The following is a 17,048-nucleotide window of genomic DNA, read 5'->3' on the forward strand; positions in this document are numbered from 1 at the left end:
AAATCAAATTTTCTAGAAAGCTGCTCACATATAAAAGTGTTCTCTACACTCAAGCATAAAAATACAGGGGGGGGGGGGGGGGGGTTTATTGTGGCACTAACTATAATACAGCTACATGTGTATACCCTAAAACAATATAAATAATTCAAATTACAAAAATAGTAATACAGTGCATACAAATGTGCAAACAGTGCCAAACAATAAAGTGCATTTGAGAAAGTCACGTGATATGTGACGCAACGCGTCAGGGAGGAGTCTAGGTGTAGATCGTCACTTCCGGTCGCAGCCGAGACTGGAAGCACCAGTATTTACATCTGTATTTCTACTTTTCAATGTAAGTGTGGATATTTCTTATTAATAAAGTGGATTAACTTTACAACACATTGGCGGCCCCCTTATTCTCTTATATATGAAACCGGAGTGTGGATATTGGAGGAACTGAGTTTATGTCCCGGAGGTGTACTTATAAGAGGTGGAAGATTGTGTACCAACCACCCCCTAAGCGGTATCCGGTCCATAGGGACCTTTATTAGAGGTGAGAGGCTGGGGGAAATAAGGGGTGCACGTTAAGCACTGAAGCCTGGAAGACAGGGTGTAGATTGCACTTTATTGCTCACATTGCACGATTATCATCAGCTGTTTGGACGGATTGCACATATTTTTTGAGTGGACTATTTTTGCATTTGCACTTTTCACCGGATATTTTTTATTGATTTAATTTTGATCTTTGAAGATGTGTTTCTATTTAGCATGATCAAATTTTGCTATATGCACTATTTGCATGCATTGATTGTTTGCTGTTATTTAGCATATTGACATACATCTTCTTGCACTTTAGGCTGGGTTCACACTGCTGCGGGGGGAGATCCGGATGTGATTCGCACAGCAAATCACATCCGATCTCCGTAGCGATGCGAGTACAGCCATACAGATAGTATGGCTGAATTCGCAGCGCTCCCGCAGCAAACTCGCACGGGACCCTTTTTTGGGTCCGCAACAGAATCGGATCGCATGGGGGTTCACACCATGCGATCCGATTCCTGTGCGAGTCGGCAGATCGCACTGCGATATGCGGACGGATCTGGGGGTGTCATTAACATAACATTGACACTCCCAGCCGTCCGCATAGGGCAGTGTGAACTGCCGGCGGGAGGTGTGCGATGCGGGAAAACGCAGCGGATTCGCGGCGTTCCCGCATCGCAGCGGTGTGAACCCGGCCTTAATACGGATACTTCTATGCACTTTGTTTGGCACTGTTTGCACATTTGTATGCACTGTATTACTATTTTTGTAATTTGAATTATTTATATTGTTTTAGGGTATACAGATGTAGCTGTATTATAGTTAGTGCCACATAAAACACCCCCCCAGGTCGAAAAGAGATCCCTCCATTCGCCTTTGCATGAGGTTGTTAGGAAAGATGGTGGCTAGATTTGAAGCAGTTCCCTATGCCAAGTTCCATTTGAGACTGTTACAAAACAGTATTGTTTCTGCTTAGAACAAACCAGTTTATGCTCGAGATTTGCCAATGCGGCTGTCCCCAAAGGTGTCCCAGAGCCTCAGTTGGTGCTCGGTATCCGGGAATCTGCAGAGGGAAAAGCCTCCATACCAGTTACCTAGAAAGTGGTAACGACAGATGCTAACCTTTCAGGTTGAGGAGCAGTACTGGAAAAAACAACTGTCCAGGGACAGTGGTCCAGAACCGAAAAAGCCTTACACATAGGAAGCCTCAACATCCTAGAGATTTGGGCAGCGCGTCTGGATCTGAACATTCAGGTTACGGGATTGTCCTGTCAGGATCCAATTCGACAATGCCACAGCTGTGGCCTATATCAATCCCCAAGGGGCACTATCTGTCTTACTTTAAAGACTGCTTACTTTGCATTCTTTGGTCCATGGTTTTTATATAAGGGGTTATACGGCTTATTCTGCCATTTAGACTTTTGTCAGTATTGCAAAAACAGCCCTTTGAACCGTTACTGCATACTCCCTTGGTCTTTCTGACAAGGGCAATAGTGTTTCGGGTTGCTTTTTCCAAAACCAGGTTCTAGGGTAGGGTACCGACTAGCTTGCCTTTATGTAGTGAGAGCGGTCAAGGTCTATTTAAAGACAACTGCTCAGGTCTAAAAGACTGATGTTTTATTATGCTGCCAGAGGATCCTAGGAAGGGACAGGCAGCGTTGAAATCCACTATTGCTAAGTGGATTTGGCAAGTTATTATTCAGGCCTAATGGTTAAAAGGTGAAATTTCACCTTTTCATGTAAAAGTACACTCTACTAGAGCGGTTAGTGCTTCTGGGGCAGTGCATCACAAGCCTCCATGGCTCAGATCTGCAAGGCCGCAACTTGGTCTCCAGTCCATACATTCACCAGATTTTATCTAGTGGATGTAAAAAAGGGCCTTTTGGGTGCAGTGTGCTGCAGGCATCAGTATAGGTCCTGAAGTCTATTGGCTCACTACGGGTTGTCTCCCTCCCCTTAAATAGCATTGCTATGGGACGTCCCACATAATAATTACTATGGTGCTCTGTGTCCCCTGATGTATGATTTACCTGTAAAATCCTTTTCTTGGAATATATCATGGGACACAGAGGTCCCGCCCCTCTTCTTTTGGGGTATATGTATTTTGCTTTGCTACAAAAGCTGAGGTGTTCCCGGTGTGGGAGGGGTTATATAGGGAGGCAACTTCCTGTTTAGGGTGTGCCAGTATCCATCACCTGAAGGTATTCTATAACCCATATAGTAATTAGTATGGTGCTCTGTGTCCCGTGATGTACACCAAAAAAAGGATTTTACAGGTAAGCCGTTATAAAAATACTATTTATAAAAAAAAAAAAAAACGCAGAGGTGATCAAATACCATCAAAACCAAGCTCTATTTGTGGGAAGAAAATTATAAAAATGTAGTTGGGGTACAGTGTAGCATGACTGCGCAATTGATTAAAAAGTGACAGCTCTGAAAATTGTCTTGGTCAGGAAGTGGGGAAGGTGCCAGTTATTGAAGTAGTTAACCACTTCAATACCAGGCACTTCCCCCCGTTCCTGCCCAGGCCAATTTTCAGCGCTGTCACACTTTGAATGTCAATTGTGCAGTCATGCTACACTGTACCCAAACTACATTTTTATAATTTTCTTCCCACAAATAGAGCTTTATTTTGATGGTATTTGATCACCTCAGCGGTTTTTATTTTTTGCTAAACAAATGAATAAAGATCGAAATTAAAAAAAAGTTTCTTCTGTCTCTGTTATAAAATTTGTTGTTTTCTCCTTCACTGACTGACACTCATGATGAGGCACAAATATGCAGCACTGACTGGCATCATTTGGCAGCTGTCATGGGCACTTCTGATGGGGGCTGCACTGATTATCAGTGCAGCCCTCCCCTCTGGCAGGAGAGCCGCCGATTGGCTCTCCATCAGCAAGAACTGAGGAAAGCCAATTAATGGCACTTCCTGGTTACCGCTGTGATCAGGTTTGATTGGTCACAGCTTCCCATGTGGTTAAGAGCCTCCGTCAGAGGCTCTTTAACAGGATCTGAGATGCGGTGTGTCGGAGCGACACACAGCACCACTGGTCACCGCGCTGCATACCCCATTCTGCTGGACGTCATATGAGTCATTGTGGAGTGGATAAAGTGGAACTTTTGTCATAAAATTAATTCCTTCTAGATCACTTCATGCTGGCCCATTTTGCAGGTATTGTGTAAAACATTAAAAATCCAGTAATGCACGGATTCACTCTGCTCTACCCATGCTCAGTTGCTCTCCATTTTTAGGAAAATTGGATGCCAAGGTTGTAGATGCCGATCTGCTTACAACCCAAAGATTTACTGCTGCTCAGAGCTTCAGAAAAATGGCAGCCTCCAGCAAGAAGAAACCGGAGTCATGCTGGAGGCAATTTGCAACGCACACCATTTATTAATGTGGAATGTATTTTTCTTGTCAAAGAGCATTATTTTTTATCACGTTGTTATGGGTAAAGTTCCACTGTGATACAGTTTGAGGGGGTAATGTAACAGGTCCTCTTTTAAATCTTGAAAGTACCCTCTCTAAAGAGATTTAAAACGTTTCCCCTGTAGATCAGTGTTTTGGCATGTGTTCTACTTTAAATGATTCCAGACTGTTAGTAAAAAAATATATGCAAAGTCTGACCCCAGAAATTTCTGTTATTGACACTCAAAGGTCTGTATGCAGCAGAAAGGTTGCTACTCTTAAGGAGTGCTATAGCTGTACAGTACAACCAAATGTGCCAATGCACAGGGCATCAGCACATTCAGATCATGTGTAGAGTGGGGGTGCCAAACAGAGGAACTGCCTTCTGTGCATGGCCCACAGTCCATGATTGACACACAGCAGCTCTTCACTCCTATGATGCATGGTACACCTACCCTGACAGCAGCTTCTCACCCCTGTGGTACATGGTACACCTATAAAATGGGGTGATAGAGGGAAGAGTCCCACTGAAAGGAGACACGGGCAGACCATGCTGCTTAATAAGGGATAATTTTATTACAAAAATGTTTTTGTTTAATACAAAAAAAGCTAAAGCCAGGCTTTTTTTGTTGTAATAAAACGATCCCTTATTATGCAGCTTGGTCCGCCTGTGTCTGCTTTCAGTGAAACTCTTCCCTCTGTATCATCCCATTTTATAGTGATTTTACCCAGGCACGGAGACCGCACCGTATATGGGCGAGTCTGCAATCTTAGGGATACCACATGGGCATGTTAATCACTACCCAGTGTGGTGGTAACAAATAAATAGTGAGTGTTGGTCTTTAAAACTCTATTTTTACATTTTACACCTACCCTGACAGCAGCTCCTCACCCCTGTTGTACATGGTACACTGGGTGGGCGTTACGCCTCTTTAATGAATTTGCATTGATTTAAGCATGCATAGAGCACTTTGCACATGCTGAAATCAATGCAAACTCATTAAACAGTCCACATTCAGTGAAGATTCATGTACTGCAAAGTTTGCAGTACATGAACTTTCACTGAATGTGAACTGTTTATTATGTTTGCAGCATGGATCACTTTATTGCAATATCATGATCTGTATATTATTTTCCATACTGAGCACTTTAAATTTAATTGGCTGCTTGGCACATGCACATTACAAATATAATAGTAACTTAATCAATTTTACCTGCTATCCTGGCCAACGCCGGGGGTTCCCCTTGTGCTCCTATCGTCAGAAAGACCCCAGGTCAGGGAGAAGATGCAGTGTAGGAAAGCCGTGTGGAGGAGGGTAGGCGGAGCATTAGGCTCTGCCAGTCAAATTACATGCAGCTGGTCTGGCCAGTCACCAGTTGCTTTTGCCATAATATTTACAAGTGCTGCGCTACAGCAAGCCGGGCACTGGGGGCTGTATTTGTGTTTGAGGCATCTGCGGGACTAAAGGTCGGGGGGGGGGGTCTTTTTTTTTTTTTTTTTTCCCGCCACCCCTCGCAAAGTGCTGCCCTAGGCCTAGGCCTTGTCAGTCTAGGCCAAGATACAGCTCTGGGTACACCTATACTGACAGCAGCTGCTCACCCCTGTGCCACATGGTACACCTATCCTGACAGCTCATTGCACTAAGCTTTGGTTTTCAATGAAAAAAAAAATGAATAAGATTGCTTTTTCATGAAAAAGTGGCAAAATGCTGTTCCATTAGACAGAGTATAAGCAATTTCTCCTTGAGGGTTTTGTTTTAATGATGTGATTATTTTTTGCTATAGGTCTGGTTTCCACTCTGAAGCCACTTGGAGTGAATGGCTGCGTATTAATATCTTCTTGCTCCTGGCTTTCATCCTGATCAGTATTGTCACAGTAGTGGTGTGCCTGCTGATTGTATGCCAGCTCTACCTCATTTCCTGCAATTACACCACATGGGAATTCATGTCTTTTTATCGCATTTCCTACCTCAAGCAGTGCGTCTTGGACTCCAACCCTTTTGACAGGGGAATAGTGCCGAATTTGTGGAACTTCTTTTGCACCCATGGTCCTGTGACCTGGGAACGGGTATATTTGAGGAATGCTTACAACACAGTATGAAACCCCTCGTGACTTTGGACAAAACATGGACTACTGTTTGCCAAACAAGCAAAAGGATCAGACCTCATACCTGTATTGTTTTGCAGAACAATTGTTACTGCATTTTATTTACAGAGAATCTCAGAGGCACTGAAGTCTTCACTTATCTTCAGAATAATGCGCATTCTGCAGACTACGTTGTCCACTTTAAACGTCTGTCAGCTGGGATTACAAATCATTGGATAAAACCAACAGCTTGCCCTGGAGTTGGATCGCCTGACTGAAGTACCAGGGACTATTAGGCAAGACAAAGGTTATGGAGGGAGATTTACTAAAGCGGGTGCACAGAGAATCTGGTGCAGCTGTGCACATTAGCATTTATTGTCAACTTGTCCTCTGGAAGATTTAACAGTACTGAGTTACTGTAACTGACAATTGTGTGGTCATGCAACACTGTACACAAATAAAATGTCATTGTTTTCTATACAGCTTTCTTTTGGTATTTGATCACCGCTGTTTTTTTTTGCGCTATAAACAAAAAAAAGCCAGACAGGCAAAAAAAAAAAAAAATCAAATTTCTTCATAAATTTAGGCCAATATGTATTCTGCTACATATTTTTTGTTTTAAAAAAAATGAATCCCAAGAAGTGTATATTGATTGGTTTGCGCAAAAGTTATAGCTTCTACAAAATATATACTGGGGTTTTGTTTTGTTTTGTTTTTTTATACGAGTAACTATGGCATTCAGTGACTTTTAGCAGGACTGTGATAGTGTCAGTTAGTGCCAGATTGTCCATCATACTATGTGGGAACTTGTGACACTAATACAGTGTCAAGTGCTAAAAAAAAAAAAAAATGATATACTGTCATAGCTGGGAAGGGGACATGGCTGGTAATGACACTGGCTGGGAAGGGGTTAAATGTGTCCCTAACCTGTGATTTTGTGTTAACTTTGTGGTGCTTTCACTAAGGGATGTGATGTGCTTCGCAGGGAAACAAAATCCAGCACATCCCTACTGACAGGACAAAGCTCTGTCCTTTCCTCCTCCTCACTGATCAGCGTGTCTCAGCAGTCATCCATTGGCCGACAGCCGCTGATCAGCGTGTGCTGTGACTAATAACAGCAGAAGCGATATGCCTCCTACCCGGAAGAGCAGAAGCGCGTGTGTGTGTATTACATAGTCATTTCATAGTAGGCGAGGTTGGGAAAAAATAAATAAAAGTCCAGCTTATGTGTGTGATTATATGCCAGTATTACATTGTATATCCTTTTATGTTGTGGTAATTCAGGTGCTTGTCTAATAGTATTTTTTTTTAAACTATCAATGTTCCCCACTGAGACCACGTCCTTGTCGCTCTCATAGTAAAGAGCCCTCTACGCCGTTTAAAGTTATACCTCTCTTCTAATTTTAGTGAATGGTTGCGTGTCTGATTAACCGTGTCAGCCCTGGAAGATTTGGCTGCTGAATGACCAGGCCATTTTTTGGGATTCGCCACTATGGTGCTTTAACGTTGTTATGCGGTGTTACACCCAAACAAAATTGACGTCCTTTTTTCCCCACAAATAGAGCTTTCTTTTGGTGGTATTTGATTACAAAAAACACTATTTTGTACTTTTTGCTATAATAAATATGCCCATTTGTTTTTGTTTTTTTTAAAAGCAATTTTTTTCTCAGTTTAGTCCAATATGTATTCTACATAGAAGTGGCCGCAAGGCCAAGTGATGTTGCATAACGTCGTTTCACCCAGCTGTGCCATTCTGCCGCAGTAAAACGGCGGTGGCTGGTCGACAAGTGCTTAATCACTTCAGCCCCAGAAGATTTGGCTGCTCAATGACCAGGCCAATATTTTTGCAGTACGGCACTGCATCGCTTTAACTGACAATTACGCAGTCGTGCAATCCTCCCAAACAAAATCAACAGCCTTTTTCCCCCACAAATGGAGCTTTCTTTTGGTGGTATTTGATCACCTCTGCTGTATTTATTTTTTGCGCTATAAACAAAAAAAGAGCAACAATTTTGAAAAAAAAAAAAAACACTTATTTTGCTATAATGAATATCCCAAAAAGTTTTACTCAGTTTAGGCTGATATATATTGGTAAAAAAAAATTGCAATAAGCGTATATTGAATTTTTTTATTTTTTTTGTGTGTAAAAGTTATAGCATCTACAAAATAGGGGATAGATTTATGGTATTTATTATTTTTTTCTCTTTACTGGGAATGGCGGCGATCAGCCATTTTTATTCGGACTGCGATATTGCGGTGGACAAGTTTTTGGGACCATTGACAATTACACAACAATCGGTGTGTTAAAAATGCACCGATTACTGTATAAATGTCAGTCAGGGAAGGGGTTAACTGCATTCCCTAGGTGTGCTCGGTGGGGTGGGGTGGGGTGGGGAGATCGGTGTTCATACTATTATTTATTTTACTTAATTTTTTCACTGTTTTTTTTTTTTAAATCAGGATCACTTTTATTCCTATTACAAGGAATGTAAACATCCCTTGTAATAGAAAAAAAGTATTACAGGTCCTCTTAAATATGAGATCTGGGGTCAAAAAGTCCTCAGATCTCATATTTGAAAAAAATGACACTGAGAAGAGGAGGATTGGGATTTCTCTGTACAAAACCATTGCACAGCAGGTAAGCATGGCAATTTTTTTTAATAACAAATTTGCCTTTACAAAACACTTTATGGAAGTCCAGCCAATTCCTAACTAAGCTTAAATCAGCTCTAAACCATATTCGATTGACACTGTGAAAGGAAGAGATCTATACTTGCCTATAGATCTATACTTATCTATTCTGAGAGTGACCAGTGATATGATCAGCTGTTGGCAGTGGCTTCAGTTTAGAGGAGGAACAGCGAACAATAGATGCCCCATAGTAAACGCCTATGGGTGACATCAGCGCTCAGGTTCTGCAGCCATTGTTGCCGATCTCTCCTCTTCACTGAATCCGCCTGCTGGGGAGATTGTGACTGGACCACTTTCAGAATAGGCAAGTATACATCTTCCTTTCACAGGGTAGATGGAATAGGGTTTAAAAAAAAAAAAAGGGGGGGGGGGGAGAGAGAGAGAGAGAGAGAGAGAGAAACATACCCTTCAGATAGACCAGTGGTTCTCAACTCCTGTCCTCAGGGCCCACTAACAGGCCAGGTTTACACGATAACTCAAATACATCACAGGTGATGGCATCTGCTGCTCAGTGATTGCAGTATTTTAATCTGGCCTGGTAGTGGGTCCTGAGGACAGAGGTTGAGATAGATGATAAATGTCTGTTTTCTTAACATACAGCACCAGAGACATTTCGTACATCTTTTAGCAGAAAATGTAACATTTTATTTTGTCATTTATAATTACATTTTTACTGTACAGTCACCTTCCTTTATAATAGTGAAAACACATTCTCACCGGATCAGAACATAAAAAAATTAAACGAACAAAGACAAACATAAGACCTATACTTTCTGCTACCCAACACATTGTGCCGATTTAATCCCAGAGAGCTTCAACATATTTAGAATATTGGGTTTAGCTGAAAAGTAAAAATTTCTTAAGCAGATAAAATTATAGTACAAGTAATCAAAATTTACTTCTACATAAAGACTTTCCTGTGTCTAGAACAGGGTTATCTTAGAGATGTCATTAAAGTGCTAAACACATTTCCTCCCCCCCTGAAAGTGTATTCATGATGATAATCAAGTACTCACCATGAGCTTATACAAAACTTTTTTTTTGGAGTAAAGGTTGCCCATCTCCTGAAATTTTCTTTGAAAACTGCTACGACACATTCTATAGCTTAGAGCACTGCTCAAAGTGCCGATTATATAGCCTCCAGTTATCCTGCTATTGAGGGGTGCCGGTATCCAGGACATTTATCCATAAGTTAGCAGAATCTGTGTGGTGCAGACACCAAACTCACGGCAGCCCAAAGTGTAGTTTTGGACTCCTCCCAACCTATCCCCCCCGACACATTTAACCCCACCCCTGGGGTTAGTCATAGAGAGGCCTAACCTCAGGGCAAAATGCAACAGTGTGTGTGGCTTGGGAGGAGCTGAGGCAATCCTCGCACCACACAGATTTAAAACAGAGCTGTCTACCATAACAAGATCTCTGAAAGTGAAAATCCAGCCAGAACATTTTTTATTTTCAGTTTTGAATAGAATGGGGAAAGAGAAGGAACTCTTGGCCTTCACAGCTGGCTAAGGCCTTGTTGGGAAGGTCGTCTCATACTTCCTAATGACCATGTTATTTCTCAATGTCTGTCTATGACAATCCTCTAGAGGGCACAGATTGCAATGATGAGGCTTCCTACCTTTCCATAAAATATATTTTTGCTGCTCTGAGTCCCCTTTGAGAACACTGGGACAGAAGTAGGGAAACGTCCTATACAGAGTCACACAGTGTAGTAAAACCTAACCGTTTCAATTCTTCCCTAGTCTTATCCAAAACTGGAGGTAGAAATAAGTAAGCATCTAGAAAATGTTTTATAGTAAATAAACCTGCCATTAAAGAAATTTGAGGGAATGCCATTGCTGATCTCCTGTAAGATACATGGTTGTTATGCTGACTTCAATTAGTCACTGGCCCAAAACAAGCATGCAGATTGGTAAAGTCAGATCTTTATCTACACACTCCAGGTAAGTGACAAAGAATTGAATCTAACGAATCAGAGTAATAGGCAGGTGTTCCACCAGTTTAGGCAACCCATCGGAATTAGTAACGGAAGTGACATTTCATCGCCGCTGTCTTGCTACACCCTGCACAGGAAGTCACTTCCGTTACCAATTCTGACGGGACACAGGCAACTAGCACTACTGGAAGGAGGGTTCAGCAATGACAGCCTCCATGTTTATCTTATGTCTGGTTTCCTTCCTTCCACTCTGCCATATTGGATGGAGGGTGACAGGCTTAGAATGTGAAGCGGTTACCAATCACCTGACTAATATATAAGCCTATATTTAGCTACCCAAATAAAATAGAAAAGTGTAAAGGTTATAAGTAAATATCACATTCACTATGCATTAAAATGAGAAGAATAGCAAATATTGTGATTTCCCAATTGGAGAGGAAGAAAACGAGCAAAGTTCATCAAAAGTCCATAAACAATCCTCAGTTGCGATCCTTTATCAGAACACCACGGTGGTTACACTCACAATTTTGTAATTGCACAGAGTTAGGCAGGCACCAGCACCATCAGAAGGTCATGAATGGCCTTGCATTACTTTCAGTGCAGTTTTTTTTTTTAATAAGGCTCCATTCACACCAATGCGTTTTTTTCATGCTTTTTGCAGAAACGCAGGACATTTTTTAACATGGTTTCCAATATAACATGTTCGGGTCAATGCATTTTTGTAAAGTCTGACTTTTTTTTTAAAATGCAAAACGCCACTTTTTTTGGTTCAATAGACTTCAGTGGAGAAGCTGCAGCAAAGCATGAAGTGTGATTTTGCATTTTTTTTTTTTTTTAATCTGCCCAAAAACAAAATTAAGCAAAATAAATAAAAAAAGTAAATTGCCGCAAAAACCTGCAGAAACACACAAAAGCAAACTGCATAGGTGTAAATTGGAGTCTAAGGCCTGATTCACACCTATGCAGGTTTCAGTTTGCAAATTGCAGGTGCATTTTGGGGTTTTCAATACATGTTTTTGGTTCCATAGGCTTCAATGGATCAAAAGCAAGTCCCTGGCTCTTTCTATAAAATAAAGATGGCGCTTTGTACAAGTGTATTCAGTGCATGGACATAGTCGAGCAGAAATAATAAATACAACCTCTATGCATTAGAAGACTTTTCTCACATATGTGTGTTTATTGCTGATGTGCTTATTATTGAAGACTACACACGTCTTCCTATATTGTTAGGTAAATAATTGGCACCATTGTAGATTTGAAAGAAAATATGTGAAAAGAGAAGTACGGGAGCTGCAGGAGCTGACCTGAAAATGCCTGGTCTTAATGCTAAACCACTAGTTTGAAAACTGAGTGGCGGACAGGGAACACATTTCCTTTAGGAAAGCATGGATTTTGCTGCAGCAGCTTTATAAACATCTCGATGAATAGCGTTTCTTCAGCAGGCGTCACACTATATAGCACAGAGAGAGACGGTCACTGTTGAAAAATCCTAATAAAATATTTACGGTGCACTAGAGCGCTCTTCAACCAGCGAGGACAAGTAATATTATGCTAAGACATCCCAGAGCAGAGGTAGACCGGGTGTAAGTGCCACAATTTCCAGGCTGTATGAAATTCTCCTAGGGACACAATTGTGCTTTGCTGAGATCAGCATATTCATGTGAACAGATGCATTACATGTAAAATCCAAGACAAGAAAACACTGAAAGCCAAGGACAAAGCTTCAGAACTCCGAGCAATTTTACTTAACTATCGCTGGCCTCTCAATGTATTTAGTCACCCTTTTCTATCGTTCAAGAATTAGGTCAGAGACATAGTCAAAGTCTTGGAAGAGGATCTGATCGATGGCGGTCATAGGGCGTGGATCCTCAGATGGGGTCAGTATGGGTTTCTGTCCAGTGAATTCTTCATCAAAATTCTTCACATCGTAAGGGTCCTTTAGGGATGGGACGAAGGGTGGCTGCAGCTTTCGTGCATAAAGTGCTTCCCAATCCAGCTCCTGCAATATGTAGTTACATAGTTAGTCGGGTTGAAAAAAAAAAAAAAAACACAAGTCCATCTAGAATAGATCAACCAAAAAATAAATAAATAAATACAATCCCATATACACAATCCTTCAGCCACAGTTGAAAAAAATGTCTTCCTGATCCCCCGAGAGGCAATCCGATATTCCCTGCATCAACATTACCTATAAAAAGGTTAGTACCAAGTTATATTATGTACAGTAGTGGTCCCATGTCATAACAAAAAAAAAAAAATGTAAACTGGCTTATTTAAAAAAAAAAAATAACATGTCATACTTACCTGCTCCATGAAGAGGTTTTGCAAAGCAGCCACAATCTTCCACTGCCAGCACTCCAGGCTCCTGCCTCCAGGAGCAAGTTACTTGCTATAGGGAGGGGGGGGGGCTTGCTCCCTCTCTCCTCATTGGCTCACGGGCTGGGATTGACAGGATTGGGAGCCAATGGCTCCTGCAGCTGTCTCAGTTAAAGAGGAGGGAGTTCCCAGAGAGACGAGCTCTCATGCACATTGTTGGATCACAAAGGGGCAGAGTTAAGTAGAATGGGAGACTGCTGCACACAGGTTTTTACCTTCATGCATAGAATGCAGATGTTGGCACTAAGGCCAGTTTCACACGGCTTCAGCTTGTATAAGAACAGTGTGAACAGCAAGTTTTGACAAAGCATTTGCAGAGCTTTCAGCAAGCTTTTTTTGAAGCTTTTACATTACGATTCAGTTCCAGTTTGTAAATGTTCAACACAAATCCTAATAGTGCTGAGCGCCACTTAAAATATAAGCTGCTAGCAGGCTTCAGCACTAGAGGCTTGTTGAAAGCCTGCTAGAAGCTTGTTTAAAGCGGAAATCAACACTACCATTAGGATCTGTGTTCAACATTTATAAACTTTAACTTTATAAAAGCTTCAAAGCTTGCTGAAAGCTCTGAAAATGCTTTTTCAAAGCTTGGTGTTCACACTGCTCTTATATAATCTGAAGTCCGTGTGAAAAAGGCCTAAAGCCTCGTACACACGATTTCTGGCAGGGAATTGTGTGATGACAGACTGTTTGCCTATAATCTGACCATTAGTACGCTCCATCAGACAATTGTTGTCCAACTTTCCGCCAACAAATGTTGGATGGCAGTCTAAAAATTTCAGGCGGACTACGGCCTGTTGTCAGATTTTCCTATAGTGCGTACACAAGTCCGTCACACAAAAGTACAACCACGCATGCTCAGAATCAATGCTCACCAAACACGACATTAGCAGAAGGTGCCCAAATTGTGGCACTCAAGGACTGAAATTAAATGCAGTACATAACTACGTTCATGTATGTTGGCCGACAATTGTGTACCGTTTGTATACAAAACAAGTTCCTGGCACACACCCCTCGGACAAAAGTCAACGCTTTGTCTGCCGAAAAGGTCGATTGTGTGTACGAGGTTTATGGCTGCTTTTTTACACTGCTCTGTTGTAGTAAAAACTAATATGCATTTTTGCTGCATTTCTGTTGAATTTTGCACGTGCGAAAAAAAAAAAAAAAAAAAGAAGGACCAAAAACAACATGATGAGTTTTCTATTTCAATGGGAAGTTGCATTTTTGTTTTTTTCTTACTGCACCAAAAATACAGTATGCAGGATTTTTAAAAACGTAACTCACTGGTGTGAAGGGTTCCACAGGATTTAATGGTCCTGCAATTTTCTTCTGCTTTTGGTAAGGCAAAAAAAAAAAAAAAAAAACAGAATAAAAACTGATCAGTGTGAAAGGATCCGTGGCTGAATGAGTAGAGTGACTTAAAAGGATAAACCAAGTAGAAGCAGATAATGTCTAGAGGTGAGTTCAGAACTGGACCCAAATGATGTAGTGGAAGTATGCCAACCATTTACAGTGAGTAATAAGAAGCACACTCTTATGCCCGATTTGACCGTGTATTTCAGTATTCTGCCATGTAGCTACTTAAGAGTGCGCTGATGATGGTAGTAAGCGTGATAACAAGAACTTCTACAAAGTGCTCTTATCAAAAACAGAACAAACAATAGTACCATTTGTACTATTGCCAGACTGTGGGTGGGTTGTCCTGCTACATATGCACATGGCACGTCTCACTCAAAGGATGCACGAAACAAGAAATACTGTAGAGGCCCTCTAGGATTAAACCTTATACCTGCAGCTGGCTGTTGGTTCTCTTGGAATAACGTTCAATTAAAGAAAAATGCTGCAGGAGTGTGGCCCATATCTGCCATTTCTTCTTATTGAGCACACAGAATTTCCAGCATACCAGGACTTGTGGGATCTAGTCCACTTTTGGGGCAGTTGCATACTGCATGTGCTAGTTCTGTCTGTTCAGTTGAAGGAGAAGATGTTCCAGGCCCCAGAGACACAGAGGCCAAGTCTACATCAACTCATTCCTTGCCAGTCTATAACCAAGTGTAGCCACCGTGCTGCCTCAACAGTGGCATCTATTAATAATAGAACACTTAATCTCATGCCAATATAAATCCTCTCATCACATACTTGCCACATAAAAGATTGCAGATATATGAACTTACATACTTGGAGAAGAAGACATTTAGTAATACCTGATAGAAAGGCTGGACCTTTATCTCTTCTGCATCCCCAACTCCGGCCCCCAAGCGGCGCTCCGGTGCTTTCCGCAGCAACTAGATATGTAAAATAAAGAAGGTAAAGTATGATTTGCTGTCTATCATTCTATTCTGCACAGGTTCCAAAAGTTTTCTGTGATCTTATCAGAGAGCCTCTTACATCACCGTGGGGGCCCATAGCATCTCATCATAAACTAAAACAGTGATAGGCAATCAGCAGACCTCCAGATGCTATGGAATATACACTATATTACCAAAAGTATTGGGATGCCTGCTCCAACACACAAACTTTAATGGCATCCCAGTCTTAGTCCGTAGGGTTCTATATTGGGTTGGCCCAACCTTTGCAGCTATAACAGCTTCAACTCTTCTGGGAAGGCTGTCCACAAGGTTTAGGAGTGAGTCTGTGGGAACGTTTGAGCATTCTTCCAGAAGCACATTTGTGAGGTCAGGCACTGATGTTGAATGAGAAGGCCTGGCTCGTAGTCTCTGCTCTAATTCATTACAAAGGTGTTCTATCATATAGAGGTCAGGATTCTGTGCAGGACAGTCAAGTTCCTCCACCCCAAACTCACTTATCCATGTCTTTATGGACCTTGCTTTGTGCACTGGTCCAAATCATTTGGTGGAGGGGGGATTATGGTGGGGGCTTGTTTTTGAGGGGTTGGGTTTGGCCCCTTAGTTCCAGTGAAGGCAACGCTTAAGGAGTTAGCATAACAAAACATTTTGATCAACTTCATGCTCCCAACTTTGTGGGAACAGTTTGGGGATGGCTCCTTCCTGTTCCAACATGATTGCGCACCAGTGCACAAAGCAAGGTCCATAAAGACATGGATGAGCGGGTTTGGGGTGGAGGAACATGACTGGCCCACACAGAGTCCTAACCTGCTGCCTCTACATCTAAAGCCTCATACACACGCTTAGATTTTCGGAAGACCGTCTGATTTTTGTGGCATGCTAGTCTCATGTGGAAAGTGAAGAGGTTACTAACAATACATACATTTTCATACGACAGAATACAACGTCAGAAGTGACGTAATGTGTTGAATAGTTTTGTATGTATTCTTTCATTTCCGAGCATGTGTAGTCTTGCCCTTACGTTTTTTTTTTGTACAAAAACTGTACTAATTAAAAGGAAAAAAAGGATTTTTCTAACAGCTTACCAGTAAAATCCTTTTCTTTGATGTACATCAGGGGACACAGAGCCATAGTACTTATTATGTGGGTTATAGGGCTATTGATAGGTGATGGACACTGGCACGCTTTAAGGCATGAAGGGTCCTCCCTATATAACCCCTCCCACTACTGGGAGTCCTCAGTTTTGTAGCCAAACAATATAAATGTATACCAAGAATGGAGGGACCTCTGTGTCCCCTGATGTACATGAAAGAAAAGGATTTTCTTACAAAAGTTTTATTAACAAATATAAAACATAACAAGAATATCCAAATGGTTGCTGGTTACAATAGATATCCATAAAAGAGAGGAGAAAAAAATAAAAATAAATTCCCAACAGCGGAATATGACATGTTTTAGCATGGTGTACAGCAACATGAGTACTAGAAAACGATGCAAAACAAACGCACCCAGAATGAACAATCACATATAAGTAAATCAAAAGGACGTTAATGAAAATATAGTGCAATCTGTCAGGTTTGACTATTACCAACCATCATAACCAGCAAGACAAATGTGGGTCCTTCCCAACCCAAGTCGAAGGAAGGAAAGCACATATAGACAAGAGAAAAGAAGAAGTAGGTTAGAAGCAAAAGTCAGAAGGAGGGTAGAGAAGATGGATAG

General features: G+C 41.4%; 2 protein-coding genes across 6 annotated transcripts in view; one reads left to right on the forward strand and one right to left on the reverse strand.

The window, feature by feature from the left end:
- ZDHHC12 (zDHHC palmitoyltransferase 12) overlaps positions 1–6,497 on the forward strand; it is a 61,225-nt gene extending 54,728 nt beyond the window's left edge. For both annotated transcript variants that reach the window (XM_077478681.1, XM_077478683.1), the window contains one exon: positions 5,717–6,497. In XM_077478681.1, the coding sequence (XP_077334807.1) occupies positions 5,717–6,032 (316 nt within the window). In that variant the 3' untranslated portion in view covers positions 6,033–6,497. The remainder of the gene's footprint in view (positions 1–5,716) is intronic.
- Positions 6,498–9,330: 2,833 nt separating this feature from the next.
- The window catches only part of PKN3 (protein kinase N3), an 89,157-nt gene continuing 81,439 nt past the window's right edge, over positions 9,331–17,048 (reverse strand). For all 4 annotated transcript variants that reach the window (XM_077478684.1, XM_077478686.1, XM_077478685.1 and 1 more), the window contains 2 exons: positions 15,225–15,305; positions 9,331–12,646 (listed from right to left, as the gene is read on the reverse strand). In XM_077478684.1, coding sequence (XP_077334810.1) covers positions 12,434–12,646; positions 15,225–15,305 — 294 coding nt within the window. In that variant the 3' untranslated portion in view covers positions 9,331–12,433. The remainder of the gene's footprint in view (positions 12,647–15,224; positions 15,306–17,048) is intronic.

Source organism: Lithobates pipiens, unplaced genomic scaffold (genome assembly GCF_037356315.1).
Source record: "Lithobates pipiens isolate NorthernLeopardFrog02 unplaced genomic scaffold, aLitPip1_a1.2 Scaffold_1, whole genome shotgun sequence".
In the NCBI taxonomy this organism is placed as follows: Eukaryota; Metazoa; Chordata; class Amphibia; order Anura; family Ranidae; genus Lithobates; species Lithobates pipiens.